Source organism: Halichoeres trimaculatus, unplaced genomic scaffold, assembly GCF_033239565.1.
Source record: "Halichoeres trimaculatus isolate MK-OKI-2021-1 unplaced genomic scaffold, fHalTri1.1 fHalTri1_scaffold_2, whole genome shotgun sequence".
Lineage (NCBI taxonomy): Eukaryota > Metazoa > Chordata > Actinopteri > Labriformes > Labridae > Halichoeres > Halichoeres trimaculatus.
Window position 1 is genome coordinate 32015415 of NW_027437180.1, and position 14378 is coordinate 32029792.

Genomic DNA, 14378 nt, shown 5'->3' on the forward strand with positions numbered 1-14378 from the left:
TTGAAATAGTTTTACAGTGTTTATATGTGTCCCCTCAGATTGATGTCTTTCCTGTGGGATAGCGAGGCTCAGAAGGGTGATTATGACGTCAAAGAGATGCTGTGGTTGTCGTCGTGTAATGTTTTAGAATCTTAGCTGCTTTGAGACGTCACACAAGAGGGCAGCTTAGGTGGATTGCTAACTTGGTTAAGTCAAATGCTAAGTCTTGTGATTTTCACGTTGCTTTTTAAACTACTTGTTAAACAATTTATCAGAAGATATTTCTCTCATTTGTTTTGCCTTACTTAAACTTTAGTATTAATGAGAAATTAACTCAAAATTTTCCACTGAAAAAAGAGGAGTCCCTTTATTTCTGGAAAAATCAGCAAACCGGCACATTTGTTTTCTTTTCTCTTATTGATAAGTAGTCCTGTCATCCAAGCTGAACGATGCATGAAGATATGATATCTCATTGATAGATGATGTTTGTCATGAAATAGCCTGATACAAATAGAGACTGATTGTTTAATCTTTTGAATGTGAATGAATTTCCAGTTGAAGTATATAAATAGTAAATATATAAACATAGCACAAAGAGTAAGGAAATGTGTGTTTAGTAAATTTCTTTGTTGTAATAATGCTTCTTATTTTACTTTTAAATGGTGCCACATTTGTAAGGGACATGCATTTATGGGTCTTTTCTGTCAGTGCCAAGGATTTTGGGGCAAATTAATGTCACTTCATCTTGTTGCTGTACCATATTCTGCTGAGGTTGGTTAACTAGGAGTAATGAATTCATAGGTCAGAATAATTGATTATGATTTTTATATAATGTATAAACTAGAAAAGCACTCAGAGAGCACAGACCTCCACCAGGCATATTGTGATTGTCACGCAACACTTTAGTCCTACTTTAATGTTATACTCCCTTTCAGCAGACTGTCTGCTACAATTTGGTGTTAGTTGCAGGTTTGTATGATAATTTGTTACCTGACAGTGTAGAAAATTATAATGACCCAGTACATATTTCTTATTCCAGATCTTAGTATCCAGAATATTGCCAGGATCTGGATCGTACTTTTACATCTGTCAGAAATTATGGTGACCTTGTCTTGTATTGTTTTGCTAAGCGATCCAACCATTAATCGTGGAGTTAAATACACATACGGTGAAAACGGCCCTATCTCACAATGATAATGAATCCTTTAAAAAATCCTGGATCGAGACGGTGATCCAGATCAAATCTAAAATTCAAACATTTCTACCTTATCCCACATTGAAAATTTCATCCAGATATGTTGGTTACTTTCTGAGTTAGGTTGTTCACAGGTGGACGCTCCCAAAAACATTACCTCCTTGGCGCAGGTAACTACTGGTAAAACTGCAAACAGCTAGGAACTCCAGGATGGGGGACTGCCTTTGGGATCTGATCCCCCTGCTCAGTCTGCTGCACAGACTTGTCTTGATGTTAAGCAGACAGTGATGCTTTGAAAAGGTTCAATGACTGGTGTTTGTTTCATTTTCTCACTGAGTTCCTCTTTTGCTTTGCTGACCTGGAAGGAACATTGCAGAACGTTGCACAGAGACCTACATGATAAGATCTCAGAGTTGTAAAACAAAGCATGATTTAGATGTTATGTTCCTTTGAGGGCTTTCAGACCTGTATTGCAGTCAGTCACCAAGAGGAGCTGTAAAAGTTAGAGATTACTTTGGAAGAGCAGTTGTGGTGTCCATGTTTTAAAACAGTCTGATCAAAACAAAAACATACTTTTACATTTAATTCCAGTGCTGTTGTTTTATTGTTGTTTTATTGTTGTTGAAGCTTATGGTTTACCTGCACAAGATATTCTAAGGGATCCTCTCTGCTCATCAGACTGACCGTATTCACTGTTACAACTGTACAGTAGCTTTTTATCCTGTTGTGATGAAAGTGTATGTTCTTACTGTAACTACAAATGATCTTCTCCTTCTTCTTGTCGCTCTAGGTTCCTGAGATCATCAGTACGTTAAGGCAAGCTGGCAAGAACTCAGCACGCAACGATGACATCAACAACATTTCCAGCAAAACTTCCTCTGGTGGTCGTGATCCCTCTGAAAAATGTGTTTCATCTCACTCCACATCAACAACCTCTGTGGCCCCCACCTCTGCCGTGTCTCCAACAACTTTTGCAAAGAAGTTTGAGGTGCTCTTCTGTGGCCGTGTGAGCGTTGCTCATAAGAAAGCCCCTCCTGCCCTTATTGACGAGTGTATCGAGAAGTTCAGCCAGTTGCACGGCTCAGGGACGGCTGCAAAACCGGGGGATAGTGGGGGATTGGTGGGTGGGCTGAGGAAGGCATTGACTGTTCAGTATAACGGACTTGGGAGTGGTGTTGTTAAAAATGAAGCAGCAGGGAGCCCAACCACAGGAAAGCGTCCTGTTCTGTTTAAAAAAGACCCCAGCTTTCCCTGTCTGCAGGCGCTGGATGAAAATGGACTCTCTCCGGAGATCTCCAACAACAACACTACTGACGCACATGTTCACTCTGCTGGAGTGCAGCCGACCAGCCTGCAGGAGAACAGGACAATGCTTTTTACGGTATAGACACGCAAGCACAAACAAGATCCAGTACTATGTAATATGTCTGCTTTAAAGGTTTCTGCTCTTAATTCCACATCACAGCCTCTTTGTTTTGCTCTTCAAGTCTTCAAAAACAGTATGAAAGCTCTGTTAAGGATTTTTATTTGCTGTAAATGTAGAGGATAGAAATGAATTCTGCTATGACCATATGTTGAACAAAAGCAAAGAGATAATCAGAGAAAGGACGATTACTGTTCTGTTGTTTCTATCTTGATTTTATCTCGGTTTTTGGTGATAACTATGTCTTTGCAAAAAAATATATATATTGGCGTTGTGGTTAGACTGCGAGCCCACTTACAGGGTGTCCAAGTTCAATTCCAACCTGCGATTCCTTTTCCGCACATCACCCCCGAGATTGCTGATCAATTCACTGTTCTATCTTCTCCAGACAAAGGAGAAACTCAAAAAAAGAACTTACAGAACATAATGTTTTAAGTTTGGGTGGTCTTTTCTGGGTTGTTTTAGATCCCCCATAGCGCCTATCTTTGCATGAACTTCGTAGGCAAGGCAAGGCAAGTTTATTTATATAGCACATTTCAGCATGGCAATTCAAAGTGCTTTACAGGCAGAACAAATTATAGAAAACAATTAAAATTCAATTAAAAAGGAGGTTAATTAAAAAGATAAAATAAAACAAAACAACATTAAAAAAAAACAAACAAATAAAAGATTAAAATAGATTTTAAAACAGATTTGAAAATCAGATTTTAAGATAAAATTTGCAGTGCAGAATTTAAGACAAGATATTAAAAGGATTTGTTAAAATGCTCTAATAAAAGGCAGCTGTAAAAAGGTGGGTCTTCAACCTGGATTTAAATGAGCTAAGAGTTTCAGCAGACCTGATGATTTCTGGCAGTTTGTTCCAGATATTTGGAGCATAGAAGCTGAATGCTGCCTGTCCATGTTTAGTTCTGACTCTGGGGACTGAAAGCAGACCTGATCCAGAAGACCTAAGTGGTCTTGGTGGTTCATACGGGATCAAAAGATCATTGATGTATTTTGGCCCTAGTCCATTCAGAGCTTTGTAAATCAACAGGAGTGTTTTAAACTCTATCCTCTTACAAACAGGAAGCCAGTGTAAAGACCTCAGAACTAGACTGATGTGATCCATTTTCTTGGTCTTCGTGACGACTCGAGCAGCAGGGTTCTGAACCAGCTGCAGTTGTCTGACTGATTTTTTTCGTACTGCAATGTCAGATTCCCCCAAATACCAAGTTTCTCATGCACAGTTACTCATAATGGACAGACAGAGGGAGGACAAAAGGGAGGCAAAGATTTAAACCCCCCTAATGACTCAACAAGAGCAAATGCTGACTGCTGCTTAAAGTGAGCTCAGTCACGCTTCCCTGATTCACCTCAATCTGACCTCAGTGACCCCCCTGCCAACAGGAGATTTCCTGTTTGTCACCCAGACAGGAAGTGGTGACCCACCAGCACAGGAACCACCGGGGCCTATATCTGCTTTGCCCAGCAAATAAAGACTTGTTATTGACACTGATAACACATTCTGCTGCTCATGCTGCTACACTGAGCTGATGATTTCTCCTCTGTGACATCCCCTCCTTAATGTTTGTGAAAAATCCCTCTTTCCCTCCAGGAATTGGCAGATTGTGTGATTTATATTTGATATCATGAAGGGAAACATGTTCGCAGTCAGAGTAGTCATGATTTGACTTTGAAGAGATGAACAATAACGGATATATGACCACTTCTTTATTTTTTTATCCTATTTTGAGGTTCACCAGTGATGGTGACTCACATTCACTTGTTGAGGAATGAACGGGGATATCCCATAACGTGGAACTAGCCTAAAATAACTGGTACTTTTTGAGAACAGAGGAAATGGAACTACTTGTTTGACATGTGGCACAAGATCGATGATCAGTCCCTGTATTTAAAACAAAAACCAAAGCTTTTGTCTGTGTTTGTTTGTTTGTTTTAGGTGGGCAGATCGCAGATCTTCTTGGTCAGTCCAGACACTAAGAAAGTTGCCATAGAAAAGAGTTTCAGAGAAATCTCCTTCTGCTCACAGGTATGAAGCTTCACATTTAAACCTGTCTGTCAGGTTTTTGTGTTACATTTGATCATTTGGAGTCCCAAAAACCAACTATTTTTTTTCTTTCTAGGGTATTCATCATGTGGATCACTTTGGCTTCATCTGTAGGGAGACAGTTGAAGGAGGGAGCTGCCACTTTGTCTGCTATGTCTTCCAGTGCACTGATGAATCACTGGTAAGAGACAGGATCTGTTGAGAACACAACAACTTATCAGTGTATCGTTTTATGTCCACATGTTCTTTTGGTACATCTTGTTCACGCTTTCACATTTATCATCACATCCAGACTCTTGTGTACATATAATGCAGAGTTGAGCTTTTATATCCATACCAGTACATCCAGCTCACTGTAAGCACTTGATCAGCCCACACATGAACTGGATTGTCACATTCCCCAAGGCTCAAGTTTTCCCCCAATTATGTTGTTTTCTATTAATCAGGGTTCATTTTTGCACATTTTTTGAGAACTCTGACTCATTGGATCTGTGCTACACTGAGTCATGGATTGACAAATGGGCTGTCAGTTTGATTAAGAGTTTGGCTGCACAGCTTCCAGTTAATGATGCAGAGGGATTAGCTCGTACACGATAAATAATACCTGCATTCTTAAAAGAAGTAAGAAAAAGTGGTGGTGTTGCATCAGTTATTCTACGGTAAACTAGGAACTTTGAAACACACTTTCATTTCTGGAAGTTTTTAACTAAGCTCCAGATATCCAGAATGATAATTATACATCTATAATACATGACAGTTGTTTTATGTATTAGTGAGCATGCAATGTTAAGCAAAAGTGTACTGACATTTGAGATTTTGGAAAGGTAATCATTATTGGAAATAACATCGATCACGTCTTGTCTTTATCTCCTGTAGGTGGATGAGATCATGCTGACCTTGAAGCAGGCTTTCTCTGTGGCAGCGCTGCAGCAAAATGCAAAGACCCAGAGCCAGCAATGTGAAAGCTGCCCCATGCAGCAGCTCCACAGACTGTGTGAGAGGATAGAAGGTGAGGAACTGTCCTGGCCTCCCATGGAGGAGTTCACTTTGTGGAGGTTCAGCTCAGCTCTATGTCAGATGATGGTTTTGTTCATGGAGAAAGAATTGACTTTCTTCTTTACTACTCACATTTCCCCTAAGGAAGCAGCTTGTATCATACACCACCAGAGGTGTCAGTAACTAAGTAAAAATACTTCTTTACCTTACTTGAGTAAAAATTTTGTGTATCTATACTATCATATCCTTAAAATTGATGTAATTGTGCTATCAGGAAAGAGTGAATTTGATTGTGGATGGATGAGATGTATAAACGTAATACCACTCCAACACTCTATTGGTTTGTAAGCCAACCATCACACCTGCACATGACACATATCACGCTGCACTTCAGCAAGGACATAACAGACGTATGTAGCATAGTATGAAGATGACTCAAGAGGGAGGATGAGCTATATGAACTATATGCCCCTGTGGCAGCCTAACTTCATATTTTAAGTAGTTTTGAAACCGGAACTTTTACACTTTTACTTTTGTAAAAAGCTTGAGTTGATACTTCACCATCTAAAAAAGTCACATTAAACCCTATTATCTATATTTCTACTTGAGTAATGAATGTGAATACTTTTGACTCCTCTGTACACCACACATATGAAACACAAACCACAAAAAGAACGTTTCAGATTTTGCCAACCAAATAAGTCAGAGAGACCGACAAACAAAAGGCTCAAACTCAAAACCCGGGTCTTTCAAAACATGACAATTGTCTTCACAAAGTTCAGCCTCCTAACAACTCACTCAAATGAACACTTGGAGTCAGAAAATTGTGTCAAGTTGTCTCATACATGGCTACAAACTTGATAAGTTAAAAGCCAATGAGCAAAAGCAAAACTTGAAATTGTTAAGGATTTGTAAACCAGATGGATGCTATACTTTTAGGACCAATGGCAAATGAATTCTGTCCTTATCTGTTAAATGAAAGGCTAGGGGTCAGAAATCCAAGGAGTTAAACATGGTGCATCGATATGAGCTTACACCGTCTGATACTTTTCTCTCAGGGCTTCATCCGTCTAAAATCAAACTGGAGCTTCAGCGACACTTGGCCACTCTGGACAACCAGGAGCAAGCTTCAGTGTTTGAAAACACTATGGTAAAGTATCTGCTCTGTTGGTGTATCTTAGGCAATGTGGTGGATTCTTTAAGTTTCTTTAGAGGTGACTGCAGATGGAGACAAACCAGTCTGTCTGCAATTTATACAAAGCTGAGCATGACTGAAACTCAGCAGAACCTCAAGTTCTGAGGTGATTTACAGTGATGTACTGATCCGTATGATACACACATCCTATTATTGACTTTGGTAACACCAATCCACATAACTTCAAAAACAAATGTTTGTTTATCTGACAAACAATGCACATTATTGTTCTCTCACAGCGGTTCATGCTTCTTTCAGACTCTACTGACAGCTGGTGGTGATGTTGCTGAACTGCAACTCCACTGCAGTAATGAACGAGTGTTTGTTCATGACCGCTGATTTACTTTGATTGATCATGAAAAATCTTTTAAACTCAGAAAGCAAATAATCTTAGGAAACCTCTTTCTTTTATCACTGCTGAGCAATTTGGGAATCTGTTTTATTTTATGTGGATTCATGTCATCTGACCCTGATTTAAATTTCAACATTTGTTTCCTACTCATTGTGCATCGTTTGTTTGACAAGGGCTGAACAGACAAAAGAAGCTGTGTCTGTTTTATATCTGTGTGTTTTAGAGGGCCCGTCCTAAGAGCGATCAGGAAGAGAATGAGTTGGTGATGTCCTCTTTGAGGAGTCTGTATGAGGAGAGACAGAGAAGCCATCAGCACACTCTGTCCGGAGACGGAAAACAGGTTACTGTCACACATCATTCTTCACCACCAAACCCAGCACCAGATTTCAACTGATGTCCCACATTCTCTTAACTGTTAAACAGCAGACTCATTCATAATGTAAAAAAATGTTGAAATAAAGTATTCCTTATTACAAACTGTTTTTATATCTGTTTCTGTGTGTATGTAGGTGAGTGAGGAGACAGCTCCAGTCTCAGTGGAGGCTCAGCAGCAGAGCAGCAGTCGACAGCGACTTGAGCAGTTCAAAAGCCGAGCCAAACGCTCCCTCACTGAGTCCCTGGAGGGGATCTGGAAGGTATCAATCCTTTTTTTAGTTTGGTTTGTCTCCAGTAATGCTCAAGGACACACCGTTATAAGTATTTCAGTGATGCAGCAGAGAAGAAAAACAGGATTATTTGTGTAATTAGTGTTCTCTTCATCATTGCTCTTGTAATTTCCCCAAGGTTCTGTCCTGGTTTTTGATCTTGTGAAAACCAAAATCCAGAATTTAAACTCAGTGTGTGGGTGTTTTTGGCAGGGGAGCAACAAAGCCAGAGCTCAAAGGGACAACAGTGTTGGGAGTGACAGCAGCTCCTCTGTTTCTATGGCCATCAACAGCCCAGAGCAGTACAGCCTCGATGACTCCCTGGGTTCCTCCACCCACCTGCAACCCACCAGCCCACTCAGGTAAAAACACAAGCTTATACTCTGAGTCATGTTTGGGGCCAGAGCAGACAGAGCAGACAGAGGATAAAGGTCAGACGAGCTTGTTTATTTTACTACAAGAACAACACAGCTGGAGCTGAAACTGGAACAATCTTGACAAGAAGCTACCGGAATCCAACACCCCGTCTGTTTCCCCCTCACTAATTCATCTTTTTATGTTTAGGTGCCACAACTCAACAGGTGACCTGAAGCGCCTCGACTCCTCTCCCCGCTTGTCCCCCCGTTCCTCCTCCTCCGCTGACACTCAGCCACAGGGTTTCCGCAGACGGGCGAGCACCTTCAGCCACTCCCCTACCCCATCCTCGGCAGAGTACTCACCATTGCACACGCTAAATCACTCTCCACAGGACCTTTCTGCCACCACAAAGCCAAAACTTGTACGACACTACTCCGTCAGCACCGACACTCCACACCAGAGCAAGTACGGAAAGTGTGTGTTTATAATTTAGTTTGATTTGATTCTATAACAGTTAAAAATAAAGGTAAGGGACTAATGTTATTTTATATGTCTTGCAGTTATATTTGTAGCCTCAAGGAGGGACTGCTTAAGTCTTGATGTTTTGTCTGCTCACTCAAGCAAAGCACTTGAGTTGGCAGCAAATAAGTTAGACATTACAAGTTTGGTGCTGAAAAATCTTGGTGGTTTGTACAAATGTTTTGTCCTTACATGTTTTTTTACAGAACACTAAGTTTAATAGTTATTTTTTTTCCTTATTTCGAGTCACAACAGGAAAAAAAACCTGTGCTCAAAATATTTTTTCCCACTTTAAAGGCAAAAACCACAAACACATTCCTGTGTCTTGTTGTATCTCCTTTAATGGACTGCAAAATTGAAGTGTCTTTTCTCACTTTCATGTGCTCTTTCTAAACATTTCCAGCCTTCATATTCTCTGTCTGTGTTTTTTTGTTTTTCTTCACATCTTCTCTCTTTGCTCTCACTTTCTGTATTTCTGCCATTTCTCAGACATGCCCAAACCGACTCTGCTCCTCCTCCTGTTCCTCACTGCCCTGCATCCCTCTCTCCTCCTCTCACTCATCCTCCTTCCTCACCTTCTGCAGGAGCCCGGCTCAATAAAAGAGGGTGAGAGTCCTGCATTGACTTTCCTGTTCACACATCTGTTCCTCGTTTCATGTTTTATGTTCAGACAGAGAAACATTAACACTCTAAGATGACCATTAGAATAATAATCCAGCTAAAAGTTGAACTTTTTACTGAGTGCTCACAGTCACATCTCTCTGCTGATGTTGATCTGGATCAGAAGCCTTTTGTGTCTCTCTGTTTGAACTGAGCTTTTATTTCTCCTCTCACTTATTTTCTGCAACATTTTTTCATCCCATCTCTCCACCTCAGTCCACTTGGAGGTCTGCGAGCTCGCCTCCACTCCTCTTCTTCTGTTCCTAATTTTCTGAAATTCCCATTTCTGGCTCCGGTCCAAGAGAATGATTTACCTGAGCCAAAGAGCAGGTACACACTAATGTACACAGAGTAAAGTCCATGTTTATCTTGCAACATTGTCGTAACAATGCTGCTTCTTTGATAAATCAGAGTGTGTGGTGGTGGTTTAATTGTCTTTCAGGTTTTTGATATATGCAGTTGTGTGCACTGCTACCTACCAAGTGTTAATCACAAAGTATATAATAATACCTGTGTGTGTCTACTTCAGGGATGTTGCAGCTCTGTCCACACCAAGTAGAGACTGTGAGGTGGGAGAAAGTCCATTACGTGGCCACCGCCACTCATGGCGGCAGCAGATCTTCCTACGGGTTGCTACACCTCAGAAGAGCACAGAAACCATCGGTAGGAATGAGCCAAGCTTGTATCTATGCATCTCTAACTCTTTTCATATTGCAGGTCTGCCACTGCACCTGAATGCAGCTCCCCCACCATCACGTCTTTGTTCTCTGATATTTCATTAATAGTTTATGGCCTTGTTTGGATAAGATTTATTAAGATATGTTTGACAGCTATAACTCACACAGCCAACATGTAACAACGACCTTTCTCAATTCAGCGTTTAAAAACACTCAAGGGGGAAACTTTAAGGAAAACTCGAAAACCCTGACAGCAAGGAGAAATTTTAATAATCAAAAATAATATTATTTAACAAATGCAACCAGTGAGTCTCCCAGAGACTCTGTTAAAATCAAAAGGTTTCCCATTTAATCAATACCTAATCAATCTTTCCCCTAGGCACCCCGCGTGTAATGACAGTCCAAAGTAAATGACAGCCAAAACAATTAACCCACTTGACCTTTTATAAGCTCTTCTAAATTGTTTTTCGCTCAGTTTTGTGTCGTCACACCCAATGAAAAACAACATAAATCTCCACTAGGAAACAAAAGATAGACCCACATGGGAAAAAAAATGCCTAACAAACAAAAATACTTGTTCGATCAACAAAAACACCGGTAAACCAGGAAAAAGGTGACAAAATAAAGACGATCTCACCCAATCCTGGGAAATTAATTCCAAAGCAAAACCCTTCAGCTCCTGGCGCCCACTCCTGGTCCCAGAGACAGAATCCAAGGGGAGTTGAACTGTGTCCTGTCCGCCTTTTCCTTGACGCCACGTCCTCCTTTTATTATCTCGTCTTTAAGTTTTCATTTTTTAGACATAAACCAGGACAAACAACATGACAGCAGGTACCCAATAACCTTTCTTTAGGGATGGGAATCAAAAACCGGTTCCTGTTCTGTTGAGAATTCGTAAGAAATGTTTCAATCGATCCATATCATTAGCCTTTGTGCTTAACGATTCCCTTATCAATTCCCTTATAGATTTAGGATTTTCAGCTTAAAGTTTTACTGAACAATATAGTGCAAGCTTGATGCTAACGTATATGGGAAACTGTATTGATATGCTAGCAGTTAGCATACATCAGTTTTACTTTAGCTTCAGAATACAATTTCAACTTTCATCACAGAAACATATCACATCAACTCTTTGTAAAAGATACTTAGAATTTCAAATGTCAAAAGCTAACAGGCTATTGAAAGGCTCATGGCTGACTTCATAACTACGGAAAGCTTCCAACCAACTTAAACCATTGCTATAACCACTTTGAGACACTAGATGGCTTACTTGAATTATCAATAGATTAAAACACAGTATATCAACATCACATTGTGTGCAATTTTAACCCGTGTCTTTATAATTATGCCCAGAAATATCCAGACTCAGGGACCAATTACATTTTATTCACTAACAGTATAAACTCAATTAAATGTTGTTGACACAGAAAACCTGTAAAGCCACTTTTTGTACGAAGAAAATTCACAACAGGAATTGATAAGGGAAGCGTTAAAGAATCAGATCAATAAGGGCATCGGTATTGACAAAATCTTATCAATTCCCATCCCTACCTATCTATCCATTTTTTGTAGGGATTTAATAATATCAAAAAGAAAACTTTCCCTTCATTTCATTAATCGATCCTTTACTAATTTCATTCATTGTAATACTTCACTCATTAAATTAATTGTTCTCTTTTGGTGACACTGTCACAAACACACTGCTAATGAGGAACAGCTCATATAGGAAAAATGTTCCCTGTAGAGCTGGTTTTGTGTGAAAACTACCCTCCAGCTGAAGATTTGTCATTTTTGATATGTAGTCTCAAATCTTTTACCAGTGATCCCTTTGGGTGTTGTGACCCACAGGTTGAGAACCACTGGCATTAAGCAACCAAAGTACCTGAGCATTAGCGTGTCTGGTCTGTGTGCATCCAGGAGCTTTGATCTGTACTCCTGGATTGCTTTACACGCTCCAGTGGTAAAATTCAACAGAGGCAGAGGGCACCTGGCGGTCAGGACACTTGTGTAAACACACATGTTCTTCTGGGTGAATGTATGCTAACAGGGTCATGACAGAGACAGAGCATTGGCAGAACACCTTGCGTGCTTTACGTCAGCTGTGCTGTGACAAGCGGCTATGCCAGGTCTCAAACAATGTAGACAGGGTGCAGTGGCAAAGTCTTCCCACTCAGTGTCACTCTTTTCCTTGAGAGGAAGGAAAAAGGGTTGATCATTTTACTTTTGTTCAGCTTTTTCCTCCTCAGACTGATCTTAAATATACAGATATTTACATCTGTGCAATCATTGTTGGTCCTAGTTTTGAAGTGCTGCATTTTTTATTTATTTTTTGCCTTGTAAACCAAAAGCACCAATTTTGGCGCTTACCTTACCTCCTACACTTTCCTCATAAAAGGCCAGATCATAACAGATTAAGTCATCTGTCATATTTCTTAAGAGTTTTGTTTGCATTTTAGGTTCTTTCTCTGATTGATGAAACTATACAAGGCGTAGCTTGAAAGATCAGGTTCAGGCTAAAGGGCGCTGGCCTCCCTTTGAAGAGTGTCTCAACAGCCTTAAAGATAGCATTTACTTTGACTGATGGACACATGCGCTCTGGTGGCATGTAATGTTTGTTTTCCAGCTCTGTCTTACTGAGTGAGCTAACATGACTCGCTGATAGTATCAGTTTTTATGTCTGCCAGCCAAGACACGTAAATTCAAAGAAAGTGCCACCGGCCTAGAGATTGAGAAAGTTGTAGGTCTGCCTGGAGATTGACAGCCCTGACAAGTGTTCTAAAAGTATAAAGAACACAAATTAAAAATGTACTCTACAGAATATTGCTTTAAAGCGACATCAATCACTTGTCTTTTTCTCAGAACATGCACACACCAAAGTGTGTGTGCCTGTACAGACGTGGGAATCATGCATGTGCTTGCTCGTCCTTAGATCTTGCATTTTGTTAATTATATGTGCCGCGTGTGTGTCTGACAGAACAAGTGTTGACAGTTGAGATAGTTGGGTTGGTCATGCTGTTACTCCTCAGCAAACAGAAAAAGTAAAGGTAAAACTCCTTAAGGGACTACATGAAAACATGTACATACAAAGCAACAAGGAAGTTGTTTCCATGACACTTTATTACAGTGTTTGAATTTAGATTTAAGAGAAGTGTTTTTGAGTCTTTGTAGCCCAGCGCAGACTTTGCAGCGACACATTAAGTATGCCTTGATCTGAAACAAATTTGGGTTGTAGGTAATGATTAGTTCTAAAATTGTCTAATGTTGCAGCTGTTTGTTATTCAGCCTATAGTTTCATCCATAAAATTTTAAAATACTTAAAAAAAAATCTTAAAAAGATGAAGTTTACAATTATACCAGACAAAAAGCAGCAGGCGCTCATATTTGTCTTAATCAAATCAGCGGTATTATTTGTCTGGCTAATGTTTTGGTGGAGAGCTGATACATACAACAGAAGAATGGAGCATTGGTATACCTTTCTTTATAAGGCCATTCTGAATGATCTGCCATCTTCTTTGTGTTTTTTATTGACTCCTAAGGTTGTCGAACCTTTGGCCAAACAGTCAGATTCAATTTGTGGCTCTTCGTACTCTCTCTGCCTTTGGTCAAATAGCTTTTAGTTCTTTTGGTCCTTCATCTTGGTCTGAGCTACAAGGTCATCTGAAACTGGACAATCGTGTAAGCTTGGACTATTTTAAAACCAGGTTCAAGGATCATCTTATGAGCCCGTAAACTTGTTTTACTGCAAAATGCTGCTAATTTATGAGCTTGTTGTATTGTTGGTTTATTTCTGTCCATTGTCTCTGTCTTGTCCTCTGTGTGAGACTTTCTTGTGCTGCTGTCTTGGCCAGGACTCCCTTGTGAAAGAGATCTTGCTTCTCAATGCGATTATTCCTGGTAAAACAAAGGTTAAAAAAATAAGTAAATTATTTTGAATTTGATTGGATTGTTTCTGCAGACACTTGGAAAAAAAGCACCTGACATGGCGTATGTTCTGAGCACATCCTGAGCCAATGCTGAAAGCAACAACCTGAGCAATCTGCACGTTCTAAACAGGCACACACATTAAAAAAGCAACCTTAGCAGGCATCGCACAAAACGTAATCAGTTTATTGGGTTTTCCAATAAATAATTGTGCCACTATTTCTGCTCGACTCATGCTACTTCGTTAGTTATACCAGTGGCGTTCAAAGTGGGGGCCCACCAGGAGGCACCAGGGGGGCCTCAGAAGATTAGAGGGAAAAGAAAATTATTATTTTTTAATTAATTAATTATTTTTTTGATTTGTCCTGAACATACAACACATAAAGTGACATAATCATCGGATTCTCAAG

The 14378-nt window shown here is 39.9% G+C and overlaps 1 protein-coding gene across 5 annotated transcripts in view; it reads left to right on the forward strand.

The window, feature by feature from the left end:
• Nucleotides 1-14378, forward strand: part of tbc1d1 (TBC1 (tre-2/USP6, BUB2, cdc16) domain family, member 1) — a 57853-nt gene that overhangs the window by 21115 nt on the left and 22360 nt on the right. For 3 of the 5 annotated variants that reach the window (XM_074695661.1, XM_074695652.1, XM_074695683.1), the window contains 12 exons: nt 1965-2555; nt 4540-4629; nt 4724-4828; nt 5524-5656; nt 6702-6793; nt 7414-7530; nt 7700-7825; nt 8048-8196; nt 8399-8656; nt 9200-9316; nt 9587-9700; nt 9900-10033. In XM_074695661.1, the coding sequence (XP_074551762.1) occupies nt 1965-2555; nt 4540-4629; nt 4724-4828; nt 5524-5656; nt 6702-6793; nt 7414-7530; nt 7700-7825; nt 8048-8196; nt 8399-8656; nt 9200-9316; nt 9587-9700; nt 9900-10033 (2026 nt within the window). Of the gene's footprint in view, nt 1-1964; nt 2556-4539; nt 4630-4723; nt 4829-5523; nt 5657-6701; nt 6794-7413; nt 7531-7699; nt 7826-8047; nt 8197-8398; nt 8666-9199; nt 9317-9586; nt 9701-9899; nt 10034-14378 lie in introns of all 5 variants that reach the window. The other 2 variants (XM_074695669.1, XM_074695675.1) reach the window with 2 other exon arrangements.